General features: G+C 43.9%; 1 protein-coding gene across 11 annotated transcripts in view; it reads right to left on the bottom strand.

Annotated features, from left to right (window-relative positions):
- The window catches only part of ARHGAP26 (Rho GTPase activating protein 26), a 475,560-nt gene that overhangs the window by 321,466 nt on the left and 139,257 nt on the right, over positions 1–14,837 (bottom strand). For all 11 annotated transcript variants that reach the window (XM_086412177.1, XM_086412175.1, XM_086412178.1 and 8 more), the window contains exons 5-7: positions 13,860–13,961; positions 7,954–8,064; positions 308–412 (exon numbers count right to left, since the gene is read on the bottom strand). In XM_086412177.1, coding sequence (XP_086268303.1) covers positions 308–412; positions 7,954–8,064; positions 13,860–13,961 — 318 coding nt within the window. The remainder of the gene's footprint in view (positions 1–307; positions 413–7,953; positions 8,065–13,859; positions 13,962–14,837) is intronic.

The raw sequence follows: 14,837 nt of genomic DNA, 5'->3' as shown, positions 1-14,837 counted from the left end.
GTGGGGCTGGGACTTCCACTGCCAAAGGAAATCCTGATGCTGGTGCTACAGATTTAAAACATAATCAGCAGCAGCACTTCTGCAAACAGAAATAACGGAGCTTTGAAATAACGGAGGTGAGGATGAGCTCTGGGACCACCAAGCACCCTGGAGATGACTGCCCTCTGCTGCCCTTTGAACCCAAGCAAGACCCATCCTCCCCATCTGCATTCCCATCCATTTACGCGATCTCTATGCAACCAGACCCATATTTTGTTTCTTCCTTCCCTTAACAAGGGAAAGGAAGCCCATCCCCTCGCCCACTCACGTTCTGTATGCTGATAGTCAACTGTGTCTTGAAGTCGTTGAAGTCCTTGGCCAGTTCATAACCATGGTGATAGAAAGTGAAGAGTCCTTGTAGGAATGCCAGTAGCTGTAAAGGGAAGACCTCATATAAGCAGATTCAAGAGGTATTATGGAGCTGTATCTGAGTTCCCAGCCCTGCTTTGAACATAATATAATGACAAGGTAATAATAATGACTATCATTTACTGAGCTCTTCTTACGTGCCAGGCTCTTGGGACTTCATATGCCCCATCTCACTGAATAGTCCTAACAGTAGGATTCATTACATAGGTTGTTATCTCCATTTTAACAATAAGGAAGCAGATTCAGAGAGGTTAAGTAACTTGTCCCAAAACACACAGTACATAGCAGCTACAATTTGAAACCAGGTCCCCTTGGCACCAACACCCAAGCTCATATCCTGTAAGCCTCATCACCTCCTAAGAAAACCACTTCTTCAGAAACTGAAGATGAGGGGTCCTACTCAGTCTCCTATTAAATTCATTACATTAGGTTATCATGCAAAAGGGTGTGGTTATACTGATAACCAACAAAGAAGAGAGAAAAGGAAGCTGGTGTGTCCTGAGTCTGCAGCCTAACAGGCAAAGTCAAATCAAAGAAAATCATCAAGATTAGATTCCAGTTCAAGTGTGTTTCTGCACTTGCCGTAAATTATCCGAAAGTCAACGCTCTGGATCCCTTTATTAAAATAATCCCATGTACCCACATGTTCAGTTAAGATGGTTTCCCTAAATTCTTATTTAAAGTGCCTTGGGCTAAAAGGTAAGGGCATTCCTTGTTTAGTCCTGTCTTTAGTGAAGAGTGAAAATATCTGTTCACCATGATTCTTGCAATAGACCTTCATATACTTAAAACAACTAACTGAGCCCCTGCCAGCCTTCACTTCTCCAAGCCGTCCTGCCGTCTTTCCTCTCATCACGCATATGGAACCTCATTGCTGTTACGCCTCCTGGCCCCTTCCCAAGCTCTACATGTCCTGCCTCGGTCCCATATCGCAAGCTGAAAGAATTATAATTAAAGCCTGAACACAGTTTAGAATAACCAGGACCTCAACTCTATCACAAGCTCAATTCTACTACATTTGGAGACCACCCCCAATCTAACGTGAACTGCTCGAAGCTGACTCACATCGTTTGAGTTGTTCCCTCAGACCTGCCTCAAACACGTTATATCAAGACACAGTTGCATCACTTTATACTGTTGTGTTTAATCTTCTAGTCCTTAAATGAACATACCTTTACTTATTAAACACAATCTCACTTTGTTTCACCTAACTCTCCCTTTCTGAGAAGCAGCCTTAATGATGAAAGTAAAGGAGACCATTACATTTTGCCTGTGGCAGGAATGGTAAACACCAGGGTGTACACTGACCTGTCTTCAGGCAACGCCACATGTCCAGCCCACTTTATCAAAGAGCTTTACACTGGAAAGTCAGACAAGGCCCAGCTCATAACAACATGGTCCCTTGACTTCCTGTTGCCATTGTCCCTGGAGCATCTGCTCCCTTACATCTTCACAGGAGGTAAGCAACAGGCATTGCTGGGTCCTCTAGCTAGAAGCACATCTAGAGGCACCATTTATACATCCCTAACCTAAATTAAGGAACGGGGGGTAAGCCACAGAGAGCCACCAAGGACTAACAATGAATTCTTTTCCTCAAGATGACCATAGTCTCTGTACGTCCTCTATGTAAAACCCATTTCTGTGAAGACGGCCCATACTTTTTCTTCTAAACAGCTCCAGTAATAGAGAAGAAGGGGCTCTCGTGCCAAATCTAGTGCCAGTGTTCACAAGGACAACTGTCCTTCCTTATCTCTTCCCTCCCTGTTGTCCTTGAATGCTGCTGGTCCATCAACTTTTCCAGGGCACTGAGTCACCCTCTACTGGAGAATAATGCAGAAGATAAGCAACTGATGCTCAGGGTATTCCTCCTATTAACTCTGAGCTATCCTTCACTTAAAATCAACAGGGCCTCTCTTACTCAGGGTAATTATCTCAAACAGCTCACTAAGATGTCACCTGCATGTACACACAAGCACTCCAAAGGCAGAGGGCAGCTAATATTTATTTTGGTTTTCACTTCCTTTGGTATCATGCCTGGTTGTCCATTTTTGTACAGGAAATGATGCCTTAAATATTGTTATCTTTGGACCACTTCCCTTCCTTCTCCCCTCACAGCATCTTTCCTGCCCTCCCCGACCTCCCACACACTGTATGCATCTCTGAACCCATGACCCTGGGAAATGAAAGTCCACTGCTCAGGGGTGGGCAAGGCCCACAGAAAGACTCCAGAAAAGAAAGGATCTGTCCGCTCCAAAGAAATGCTTCTCCTCACACAGAGAGAAGTGCTGCTGTGGCCTCAGCTGGTTATTAAGTAAGAGAAGCTGGCATGTGCACCCAGGCTCCTCTCTGGACATCAGACACACAGCCACAGCACAACAAAGGAAACGCCAAGGAGAGACCTTACCACTCTCCCCCTTCCCTTCTTCCCCATCCTTGTTTTCCTCTGAGAATTATTGTAAGAAAAATCTATTTTCATTTCCTAGCTGATTACATAGATTAAAAAAAAAAAAAAAAAAAGAACAAATTAGTGATGGTTGCATCATTCTGGGCTCTGTGATAAATTTGTTTCCATTCATAGAACAGAGCTACTGTTTTGGGTTGAATTTTGCCTCTCCATATCCAAAAGATATGAAGTCTGAACTCCCAGTATTTCAGAATGCGATTTTCTGTAGAAATAGGATCTGTACAGTGGTAATAAAGTGAAAATGAATCCATTAGGCCCTAATCGAAAATGACTGGTGTCCTGAAAAACCGGGGGTGGGGGTGGAGTGTGGACATAGTAAGAAACAGAGAAGCAAGACATGCGAGGATGAAGAACTGAAGTGACTTGTCTATAAAGCAAGGAATGCCAAACACCGCCAGGAAAGCACCAGATGCCAGGAAGAGGAAAGGAGGGATTAGTTCTCTAAAGATTTCAGGCGGAGCAGGGCCTGCTGACCTGGATCTCAGACGTCTATAGCCTCTAGAACTATGAGTCAGTACACTTCTGCTGTTCTGAGGCACCCAGTTTGTGGTACTTTGTTACAGAAACCTTAGCAGAAAAATACAGCTACTAAGAACCATTCATGCACACAGTGAAGAGAAGGGCTGCCGGCAGACAGATAAAAAGCTGGGCTGGGAAAGCCAAGTAACTCCCTGTAACTCATCCTTAACCTATTAGCACCCTGGGCCACGGCAAAGACTGAGATCATCTATGCAGCTGATTTAGCACAGGAGTGCTGGCGGGGCCACTCAGCAAGAGAGCCAGATGCAGACTGATGTATCAGAAGAGACACTGAGCTGATGGGTCGCAACAGAATGCCACCGACCAAAGAAAAAGAAGGACAACCTGCAATGAGGCACGAGCCGTGAGAAAGGACAGAAAGGCAGAGCACTGAGAAGTACTCAGGAGGCGAAACTTGGAGGCTGCAGAGCCTGACAAATGTGTAGAGTGAGTTCTCGGCAGCACAAGGTAACTGCCAATTATGAAAACTCAGGGAACAGACGGAACAAGGCTTTACCTTCGGGAAGCCATTAAGTCATTATCTATGATCCCAATCTCCAGAACATTTCGTATCTCAACAATAAAATTAAGGTTTCCAGGGCACAAAAAAATAGAGGGTTTAGATCCCAGAAGTCTGACTTTTCTTCCTTGGCATACTAACATTTTGTTTTTCTAAAGGTAGGTAACATCTTGGTACCTGAAGCTATTTTTTAAGAAACAAATGAACATAGTTGATGTGCATGGAGGTTCCCTGAACGGCTGCAAGATTCCCTGGACTGAAACCAACTCAACACATGAACACTTATACCAGGCACCCCAACAATTTAGTTCAATTGATTTTTTGTTGGTTTCCTTTCCACCTGCAAATAGTCAAATGCTGTTTCAAATAGAAATTAAGAGTCAGACCATTACAGCTCTGCCATTTACTAAGTGTGACCTTGCAGAGGTAAATAAACATGCTTCAATTTCTTTATCTGAAAACAAAAACAGGACCTACCCTCAAATAATGATTGAATGACATAATATGGCAAAGCACTTATTAGTTACACAGAACATAACAGAGTTTCAGCTGATATCAAGTGTTACGTTCTTCTGTACAATCTAGGCCAGTAGCTTAAACTTTAATGTGCAGCAGAATCACCTGGAAGGCTTACAAAAGTATAGATGACTGGATCCCACTCCCAAATTTCAGGTATGGGGTACAGCTTGAGAATTTGTATTTCTAGGACTTTGAGAACTACTAATCCAGTCAGTTCTGAAGGCGATCAGCCCTGGGATTTCTTTGGAAGGAATGATGCTAAAGCTGAAACTCCAGTACTTTGGCCACCTCATGTGAAGAGTTGACTCATTGGAAAAGACTCTGATGCTGGGAGGGATTGGGGGCAGGAGGAGAAGGGGACGACAGAGGATGAGATGGCTGGATGGCATCACTGACTCGATGGACATGAGTCTCAGTGAACTCCGGGAATTGGTGATGGACAGGAGGCCTGGCGTGTTGCGATTCACGGGGTCGCAAAGAGTCGGACACGACTGAGCGACTGAACTGAACTGACTGAATCCAGTCAGTAGCTTTTTCGCTATATGACTCTCTTCTCCCTACTCACAGCTCCAGCCACTCACCTGCTTGTCTACTAGTATGCTCAGAAACAAGAACTTCTGCGGAAAAGTGAAGGTTACATATCGATATCCAACCTCTCAGCCAACTCATTTTTTTAAAAAATATTTACTTATTTGGCTGTGCTGGATATTAGTTGTGACATGCGGAATCGTAGCTGAAGTATGTAGGATCTTTGGTTGTGGTATGTGGGATGTAGTTCCCTGACCAGGGATCATACTCAGGCACCCTGCATTGGGAGTGCAGAGTCTTGGCCACTGGCCACTTGACCACTGGCCACTCAGCCAATTCTAACACAAGACGAGACATTTTTTCATTAGCTTTCCAGGTACCTCACTTTATGAACTCAAAAACATCTGCAATCCACAACAGCTTTCTACTTTTTAAACCCCACTGTCCATACTATCCAACCTGGCACTCAACTACATGCAACTCTGGCTCGCTCATTATTATACATGTTTCTTCCCCAAGTAGGCTGTGAGCTCCTCAGACAGAGAAGCTGGGTTGTCAGTCTTTTCTATGTGTTCAGAAAAAAATGCTTTTAGATTTATCAAGACTGTATTAAACCAAGCAAACCCTGTTAACACTGCCACTTGACTCATTCACTCATTTGAGGAGACCCTGGATGGCCAAAATTGATATATTCCTCTGCCTCAGAATTAAAAAAAAAAAAAGCAAAACTGTTAACTGGGTCCTAATAAGCAACTATATAATAATTGGGTGTCAATTAGGTTAGCACTTTCCTGGTGGTTCATAAAGAATCCACCTACAATGCAGGATATGCAGGTTCAATTCCTGGGTCGGGAAGATCCACTGGAAAAGGGCACAGCAACCCATTCCAGTATTCTTGGCCTGGAGAATCCCATGGACTGAGGAGCCTGGTGGGTTATGGTCCACAGGGTCACAAAAAGTCAGACACAACTGAAGTGACTGAGCACACAAGCACACAATTAGGTTAGCTCTATTCTAAGCATCTTACCCTGGATAAACTCAGGTAATCTTCCTAACATCTTTAAAAATGGGATTGTTATATCTGTTTTGCAGATGAGAAAACTGAAGCTCACAAAATAACTTCCCAAGAACATGCACCTGGAATATGACTGAGCTGAGATTTAAAAGCAGGCAATCTGGTTCTAGAGCCCTTGACAATGATGCTACACTGCCTCTCAAAGGCTCAAGACACTGATAAATTACACTAGAATGCCAGGAAACAGAAAGGTTATATCCTTACACATTTCTTTTTAAAAAGAGGAGAAAGAAAGGGAGGAGGAGGAAAGCTCACATACATGAACAGAGTCATCCAGCTGAGACCAGCCTAGACTGGATGAACCCCACAGATGTGTGAGAAACATCTACTGTTGTATAAGGTTTTATGGTTATTTGTTACCCAACAAAAGCTAACAGATACAGTACCTGATTTACTATATGGAGAAATCAAAATAAACAAGGAAAAACACCTCCAAAAAATAGGATGGGTCAATTAAAATGTAACTCATCAAAATCAGGCATTTACAGAATAACATCAATTAATCTGTACATAAAGGTTATTAGAATCATACTGCTGTTTTTCTATAGAAATTCTAGCAAAAGCAAGTAAAGATGCATGCCAAAGGCTAATTCTTTATGACAGCATTTGAATTCCTGCCCCAACCATGAGAGATGAGACTGTAATTGAATGGCTGGTTTTAACACCTCTGGGCCCCAAGCAGGGAAATCAACAAGCTTGCTTTCTTTGACAGATGGCTTCCCCATCTCACAGATCCTGCAGAAAGATGGGGATTTTGAGATCTTGGTAGAGATCACTGCTAGAAAGGAAGATATCTCTAAAATTTCCAATATTCAAGTAAGACTGAGGTAATTAACAACTTTGAAGAATTTGCCAGATGACATGGCTGGGAGGAGATCCCAAGAACAAACAGTTTCAGCAAAATAAAAGACAGAAACATCAGATTCCAAGATCAAACACAGTCTTAAAATCACCTGCCAGTCTACACACCTAAAAAGCACCCCCAAAGTTTATAAATTAGAAAGGGGGCACAAAACACTCTTGACCAAAAAGGGAGGTCATTTTCTTTCAGTTTCTTATAGTTTTATTATTTACTAAAGAAAACCACTCTTTCTTAAATGTAGGTAATCTTATTTGTAAAGAGACTCAAGGCTTGGGTCTAAATCAGAGGCTGCATCTGGCTGAAAAGTTCAAGATCTGCAAGTCTTAAATTGAGGCCCATGTGCTCATTTGGTGTCTCCATGGATTCTGAACACTAGTGCCACAGCAGGGTAAAGCAGTACCACGTCTCCACGAAGCCACAACCACACTGGGGTGGCCGAGGCTACGGCCAGACTTGTTCCCACACTGCAGCCCTACGTGCCCACTGGGATGTTCCACCCAAGTCCAAACCCCATCACAGTCCCTTCAGGGCAATCTCCATGCCTCCTGGTTATAATAAGCCTAGAGTGAGACACTGCTTCCTATCCCATCTTTTTAATACATGCCTCGGATAAGAAGGGGCTTTGAACTTAGGGGGCAAAAAGAGAAAGGTTTCCTTGGGTTACTGCTATCTTTGGGTTATTTGCGGGAGAGAGGAAGCGATGGCGAGGGTGGGGGTTCGGGGGCAGGCAGAGGAAGGAGAAAAGGTAAGGGGTCATCACTATTGTTTGGCAAGATGAAAACCCCTCCCTCCCTTACTCCGACTTAGAAATGAACCAGCCCAACCCAACCCAACATAGATGAGGGAACCGCTGCTGAACATTCTACATCCATGTCTATGGTTGCACTGGGAAGAATCCAGGGTAGCCAGATGACAGCACTGTTACTAGCAGAAGGCACAGCATCAGGGCTGATCAGTCTCTTCATGAACAACTTAGAGCACTTCATCATCTAGGTAACTGGAATGAGGGGTAGGGATGAAAGTCTGGGTACATGCCAAAACCCTGAGCATCTACTTACAGGCTCCACGAACTCAAACATCTTCCTCTCTTGGACTTCCTGCACCTTGAAGACATACTCCAGGGATACTTCATAGAAATGCTGCCGGACCAGGTCCACTTGGCTGTCTGCCTACAAGCAAGATAGGATTTCAGAGAAAAAGCAGGTCACTATCTGAGGAGAGGATTCAGTAAGCAGCTTCCCACCCCCACTCCCACCCCTCGCCAAGAAAAGATCTCGGGAGATGGTTTTTAAAAACAAATCCAGTAGCATGAAGCAGAAATCAGAATAATGTTCATGGTTACCTGAGTGCTAAGTTTGGGTCAGGCACTGTGCCCATAGCTGTACATCATTATCGTATTCAATCCTCATAAATTGTAGTTATTTAATCCTCATTATAATCCTAAAAAGAAGATAGCATCCTTCCCCCTAACTTACAGGAAGTAAATGAAATCAGCTAACATTAATGAGCCTGACAGAGTTGGTACAAGACCAAACTGGGACTTCTGTCCTGGCTGCTCTTTCTCTAAGACCGCTGTACATCCTTACACCTCTAGACTCTTACCACTTTCCCACATGGGGCAGACCTATGTTCCATGAAATACAGAATTTTAAAGAGAAAAAGAAAACGTGCAGGACCATCCTCATCCGATCCACCCTAATGAACAAAACAAGCTGATAGGGGACAGGAGACCTCAGAACAGAACATTTTCACTCATCCCAAACACTTTCTTTGGACAAGGATGAACTACTAGTTTACAGCATAATTGGGCTTCCCTGGTGGCTCAGTAGAGACCTGGGTTCCATCCCTGGGACAGGAAAATCCCCTGGAGAAGGAAATGGCAACCTACTCCAGTATTCTTGCCTGGGAAATCCCATGGACAGAGGAGGCTGGCGAGCTACAGGCCACGGGGTCGCAAAACAGTCAGACACACTTACACTAGCAGTTGGATTTGTCAAGTCCCTGCAGTCCTTGATTTCTTGAAGTGCAAATCCAACACACTTACACCAGGGACCCACCTACTTCCCCCGACTCCCCCCAAACCCTGGACGAACAACAACAGCAAAGCAGAGAAATTACATTGCTCCCGCAAAGCCTCACCTCCCACTCTTGTAGGTCGTGAGACCTGGAAAGACCCACAAGTGCGTACAAGCAGGCCAGTGATCTGGGATCCAGAACCCAGGGGAGAAAATGACTGTGTGGAGCGGCAAGAAGCTGTGCTGAGAATCACCTTAACCACCACTACAAAGCTCTTACACTTTCAACAGTGTGGCAGAAGTCAATCCACTCTTTCCAAACAGATAATTACACTGAAAGTACATTTCAATGACATAAGAAAAATATGATTTTTTAAAAACAAAAATGGATATCCTGCTAATAGGTAACAAAACACTCTTTTCTTTAGAAATAAAGGTGTCAGGTGTCATTCGACAACATACTTTACAAAGACAAAGCTCCCAAAGGAGTATTTCTTTCAGCATTCCTTTGTCAAGATTCCTGCAGGGCAAACCTGGGACAGACCTTTCACTTCATTAGGTATTGCTAACATATGGTATTGCTAACCTTGTATCTTAAGGACTTGGCAAATTGTTCATTCATTCATTGGGGTGCACAGCTTAATGAGGAAAAGAGATAAATAACCATGTAAATTATAAAAAAAATTACAAACTCTGGAAAAGGACGAGGTGCTATGAAACAATCCAAAAGATCCATTCAAGGCTCCTGCTAGTGACTTCCCCCCAGGGCAACTTCCATATTAATACAGAGAAGGTCCCCGCTCCCTAAGTTTAAGTGCTGCACAAATCAACATTAGGGCTAAGCCTGTGGGCGTTTCCTAAGCCTCCAAGCAGGAGAGTTGATGTCTGAGCACTGACCGAGCTTTACTTGGAGGACAGAGTTCAAAAAGTGCCGTACTAACCCCCTCTCCAGGGTGGCCAGCAAGTGTCTGCACACTTCTGCCTGGGCTCCTGTCAGCTAAGGCCTGTAAGTCCCCGCAGTTCTTGATTTCTCGTAGTGCAAATCCAACAGCTTTACACCTAGGGACACAGCTACTTCCCCTGACTTCCCTCACAACCTGAATACATCCTCCCTGCTTGAGCTTGCCAAGTGAGACTACAGCAGAAAAAAGGGCCCTTCTGAAAAGCTGCAAGTTAGGCCAGGCTGGAGGAGCCAGGAGGAAAATCCTCTGAGAAGAGTAGAGCCCAGCATCAGTGAGAGCTCCAGGAGAGTGACCGCTTGGGTGGGAATCGCAGTTTCATCATTTTCTAGCCGGTGGGACCTGCTACAGCCACTTGTCCTCTCTGGGTCTCTTCCCCGCACCTGGAGACTGGGGGTGGCAAGATTTCTATCTTAGAAGCCAGCTTCTGAGCCCCTGAAGACACTGACATTTTAAAGTCATCCACTAGATGGCAGCATCACTTCACATCACTACCCTGTTATTTCCGCCACCAGAGACAGGGGATGGGCTAGAATTTACAAGTATTCACGTCAGGCCTACAAGCAAGGAACAATTCTGGATCATCAAAGGAAATAGATTTCATTATATGTGTAGCAAGATTAATAAGATTGTTAAAGTTGATTTTTTAATAAATGGGAGGAAAATCATCACTAAATAGCTGGAAGATGTTGAGCAAATCACTTGACCTCTGCAAGGACCTCAGTTCCTGCAAATGGAATTCTAAGAGGTTTAACCAGAGGATCACCAAGGTCCCTCCTGCTCCCCGCTTCCATTAGCTTGACACTCACATTAAATAACAATGGCTGGCAGGCAGCCCAGCAACATCCTTCCCTTCCAAGATGGAGAGACAAGAGCTTACTGGGTTAAGGGAAAGGTCTCCAGAGTCAGGAGCCTGGGTTCAAATATTTGCTGACTAGCAATGGGCAGGCTATTTAACATCTTTGAGCATCAGCTGCCCCCTATGTAAGAGAGAGGAAATCCATCTGTACCTCATAGGGTGGTTGTGAGAAGTTGAGCAGATTCCATGTGAAGTGCTGGTACATAAATATGTATTCAGTAAACACTCACCACTGTTATTGTTGCTGTCGATAGTAAAAATATTATCATTATTATTATTATGAGATTTTTATTCAATTTAACTCAGCTAAGGTATAGAAAGCAGTGCTTGAGAAGAGACCAGGACTTTCAACAAAGACCTACAGCCCAATCCTTGCCTTCAAAGTACTTAGGAAGTGTGAATGGGTAAAAGACAAGGACTGTAACAACAACAACAAAAAAACCATAATGCAAAAATATCCACTAAGATAGATACTGGCAAAGTTAGAACTTCAGATAGAATGCTTGCCCTCCTCACCACTACAGTTAGTGACTAATCCCCAGTGTGATAGCATTCGGGGTGGCACCTGTGGGAAGTAATTATGAGCTTAGAGTCTTGAGCATAGAATCCTTTTTCTAAGGTCTTCATTAAATTGCTACAATGTTGCTTCTGTTCTATTTTTTGTTTTTTAGGCCAGGAGGCATGTGGGATCTTAGCTCCCCAACCAGGGATCAAACCCACACCTCCTGTATTGGAAAGTGAAAGTGAAAGTGAAGTCGCTCAGTCATGTCCGACTCTTAGCGATCCCATGGACTGCAGCCCACCAGGCTCCTCCATCCATGGGATTCTCCAGGCAAAAGTACTGGAGTGGGGTGCCATTGCCTTCTCCACCTGCATTGGAAAGTGAAGTCTTAACTACTGGACCGCCAGGGAAGTCCCTTTGCAGAGTTTCTATACAGGTTGCCAAGGAGGCTCACCCACCCTACCCTTTTTGCCTTGTGAGGACACAGAAGACAGCCATCTATGAACCAGCAAGCAGGCCTCACCAGACACCAAATCTGCCACCACCTGGATCCTGGACTTCCCAATATCCAGAACTGAGAGAAACAAATTTATCTTGTTTATAAGCCACCCAGTCTATGGCATTCCATCACAGCAGCCAAAACATAAGGCACCAGGAAGAATGCCCTCCAATGTAACAGGGGAGGGGGAGGAACAGGCCAGTTATGGGGATAATACTTTACATTTGTGTAGCAGCTGTGATTTACTATCTCATACATGAAGTAAGCAGGACAGGTGATTTATGAGTATTTTACAAAGGAACTAGAGCTCAGAGGGACCAGGTACTTTCCCAGGTCACACAGTCAACCATGTGGTAGAGCAAGCTTGAAAAGAAGGTATCTCTGTCAGTCCAGTGTTCTGGTCCCCATACTGCTATCTCAGTTCAGTTCAGTCACTCAGTCATGTCCAACTCTTTGCGACCCATGGACTGCAGCACACTAGGCTTCCCTTTACCTCAACAACTCCCGGAGCTTACTCAAACTCATGTCCATCGAGTCAGTAATGCCATCCAACCATCTCCTCCTCTGTCATCCCCTTCTCCTCCTGCCTTCAATCTTTCCCAGTATCAGGGTCTTTTCCAATGAGTTAGTTCTTTGCCATCAGGTGGCTGAAGTGTCGGAGCTTCAGCTATCTCAGGAGGAGATGCTATTGGCATGGCCCTAAAAGAAAATGTGGGGCTTGTCCCAGACCAACTCATCAGGATCCAAGCATGGTGAGAACAGATGGGAGGAGAAGCAGTCTCACTCTGGGAATGTCATACATGTGCATCTCCCAATACCAGAAGGTGCTAGAACAACTATTTACTCACTCATTCACTCACTCACTTCAAAGCAAAGAGTTCTGAGCACACTACTTCCTAACTGGGATATGAAACAAATCCCAGTAGGGAGGGGAGTGGCCTCTACCATCTCCTGACTAATCCTGATCTTTCAGCCTTTGACCCCATCACCCTCATGTGAACAGAAGTACTGGAACGGAATTTGCTCTAAAAGAAAGGAAACTGAAGAATGCAGGCTAGCTCAGGAGCCACAGGAGGCGGGAATCTCTTTTAGCACACACCTGAGACAGTTCAAGAAAATTTTTAAGAGTTAAGTAAGAGGATATTCATGTAGCCAAGCACGGAGTTACACTAGCAAACTGCCCTGTCTCTCCAAAACATATACCCCCTCACCACGCAAATCTCCATGAACTAAATAAAAATGGTCACAGCTCCAAGGTCACAACACCGACTTTTCTTTCCAAGTTGCTGCTACTGCTAAGTCACGTCAGTCGTGTCCGACTCTGTGTGACCCCATAGACGGCAGCCCACTAGGCTCCTCTGTCCCTGGGATTCTCCAGGCAAGAACACTAGAGTGGGTTGCCATTTCCTTCTCCAATGCATGAAAGTGAAAAGTGAAAGTGAAGTTGTTCAGTCGTGTCCAACTCTTAGCGACCCCATGGACTGTAGCCTACGAGGCTCCTCCATCCATGGGATTTCCCAGGCAAGAGTACTGGAGTGGGCTGCCATTATGCAAAAACAAACAAACAGGGGCAGATCAAAGAATTTACTTTTTTGAAACAAGGTAACCTCTGCACAAAATATATGAGAGACAATAAAATACTGCTTAAAAAAAAAAAAAAAAAGACTAATGTCAAGTAGTGGTTGGATTTTTTTTTTTTTTTTTTCCATTTCACATTAAGGAAGGATGACCAAAGAAAGGGTTTCAGATACTAACATTACAAATCAGTGATGTAAGGAGAAAGTCAAAAGGCAAGGTAAGGGCATACAGAATCAAAGTCAAGGGTGAGAGAAACAGGAAAACAGATCTCAGTTTGAAAGGAGGAAGCACAGTCTAGTGATTAGGGTGATCTTGACCAGCTGCATGTTCCTTGCCATGGGCAGGATGGACAGCACACAGTGTGAACTGCAGCTTGAGAAGGGACAAAGGCCATATGGGCAGCAAGCATGGAAGGAGGCATCAGAAGGAAGCTCCTGGCTTCTGAGGTCCCTTGCAACCCTAGGATGTTCCCGCAAAGAGTAACCAGCACATATCCATAGTACCATGGAAACATTAAAACACTTTATTCAGGATACTAGTAAAGTCTCTTACCTCCTGAAGCTGAGACTCTTTCTTCTTGGAAGACAAATTCAAGTGTTTTTCTAAGATGCCACAATACTTCTCTGTCTCCTTGTCATACTTCTTTTTGGCCTCCTGGCAAAAAAAAAAAAAAAAAAGAGGAAAAGAGAAAGAAAAAAGAAAAATAAGATGTTCCAGGAATGAAAGCAACCCGGGTCAGACTCCTTCTGTTCATCTTCACAGGTTCATCATTCCCTTAGACCCAGAAATGTGGCAGACCACCCAGATCCTACTCTTCCAATAATGCCCATGAAACCAAACAACCACACATCAATATACTGACCGTTTTGGGGGTCTACCATAGAGGAGCCACTACAATACCACAAACGAGGCAATGCCAGTATTTCACAGTGGCAGAGTCAGGACTCCGCCTTCTAAAAGCTTCAGTTGTAAGATAGAAATCTCTAGTTTATAACTCACAAGGATGTTCAAAGCCAAAGGAAGAAGAAAAGTTATCTGTAAAGCTAATCCCTGAACAGGAAGGTCTACATACACCTTAAAGGGGACAAGTCTGAACTAATGGTAGATCAAGCGTTAACCATGTTCAAAAAGCACTGTTTAATTTGGAGACCTAAACATCCTTGATGCAATAATAACACATAGGGATCTTCAAGGTAAGGAATAATTCAAAACAAAGAAGATGTTATCTTTCCAGATGTGTTCACTGCAGCAGCATTTATAATAACAAAAAAAAGCAACAGTAACATTGCTGCCTAAGAATAGAATTTGGGATAATTAAAATATGAGGCACTCAATAAACATAACTTAGAAGGCTAGCTAGTCATATGGAGGGATGCTCACAATGTAATGAAAAGTAGTGACAGCATGATACAAACTTGTTGCATCCTACAAAGAATGTGTCTACCTGCACACAAACATTAGGTGGGAAGATACTTCAGTGAAAATACTTGAGATAGGAAATGGGATAATGAGTCATGTTTTCCTCCATTA

This window comes from Bos grunniens, chromosome 7, assembly GCF_055505025.1.
Source record: "Bos grunniens cultivar Pamir isolate PY7600 chromosome 7, Bosgru_T2T1.0, whole genome shotgun sequence".
In the NCBI taxonomy this organism is placed as follows: domain Eukaryota; kingdom Metazoa; phylum Chordata; class Mammalia; order Artiodactyla; family Bovidae; genus Bos; species Bos grunniens.
Note: the sequence above shows the minus strand (reverse complement) of the source record. Positions and strands in the feature narration are given on the sequence as shown.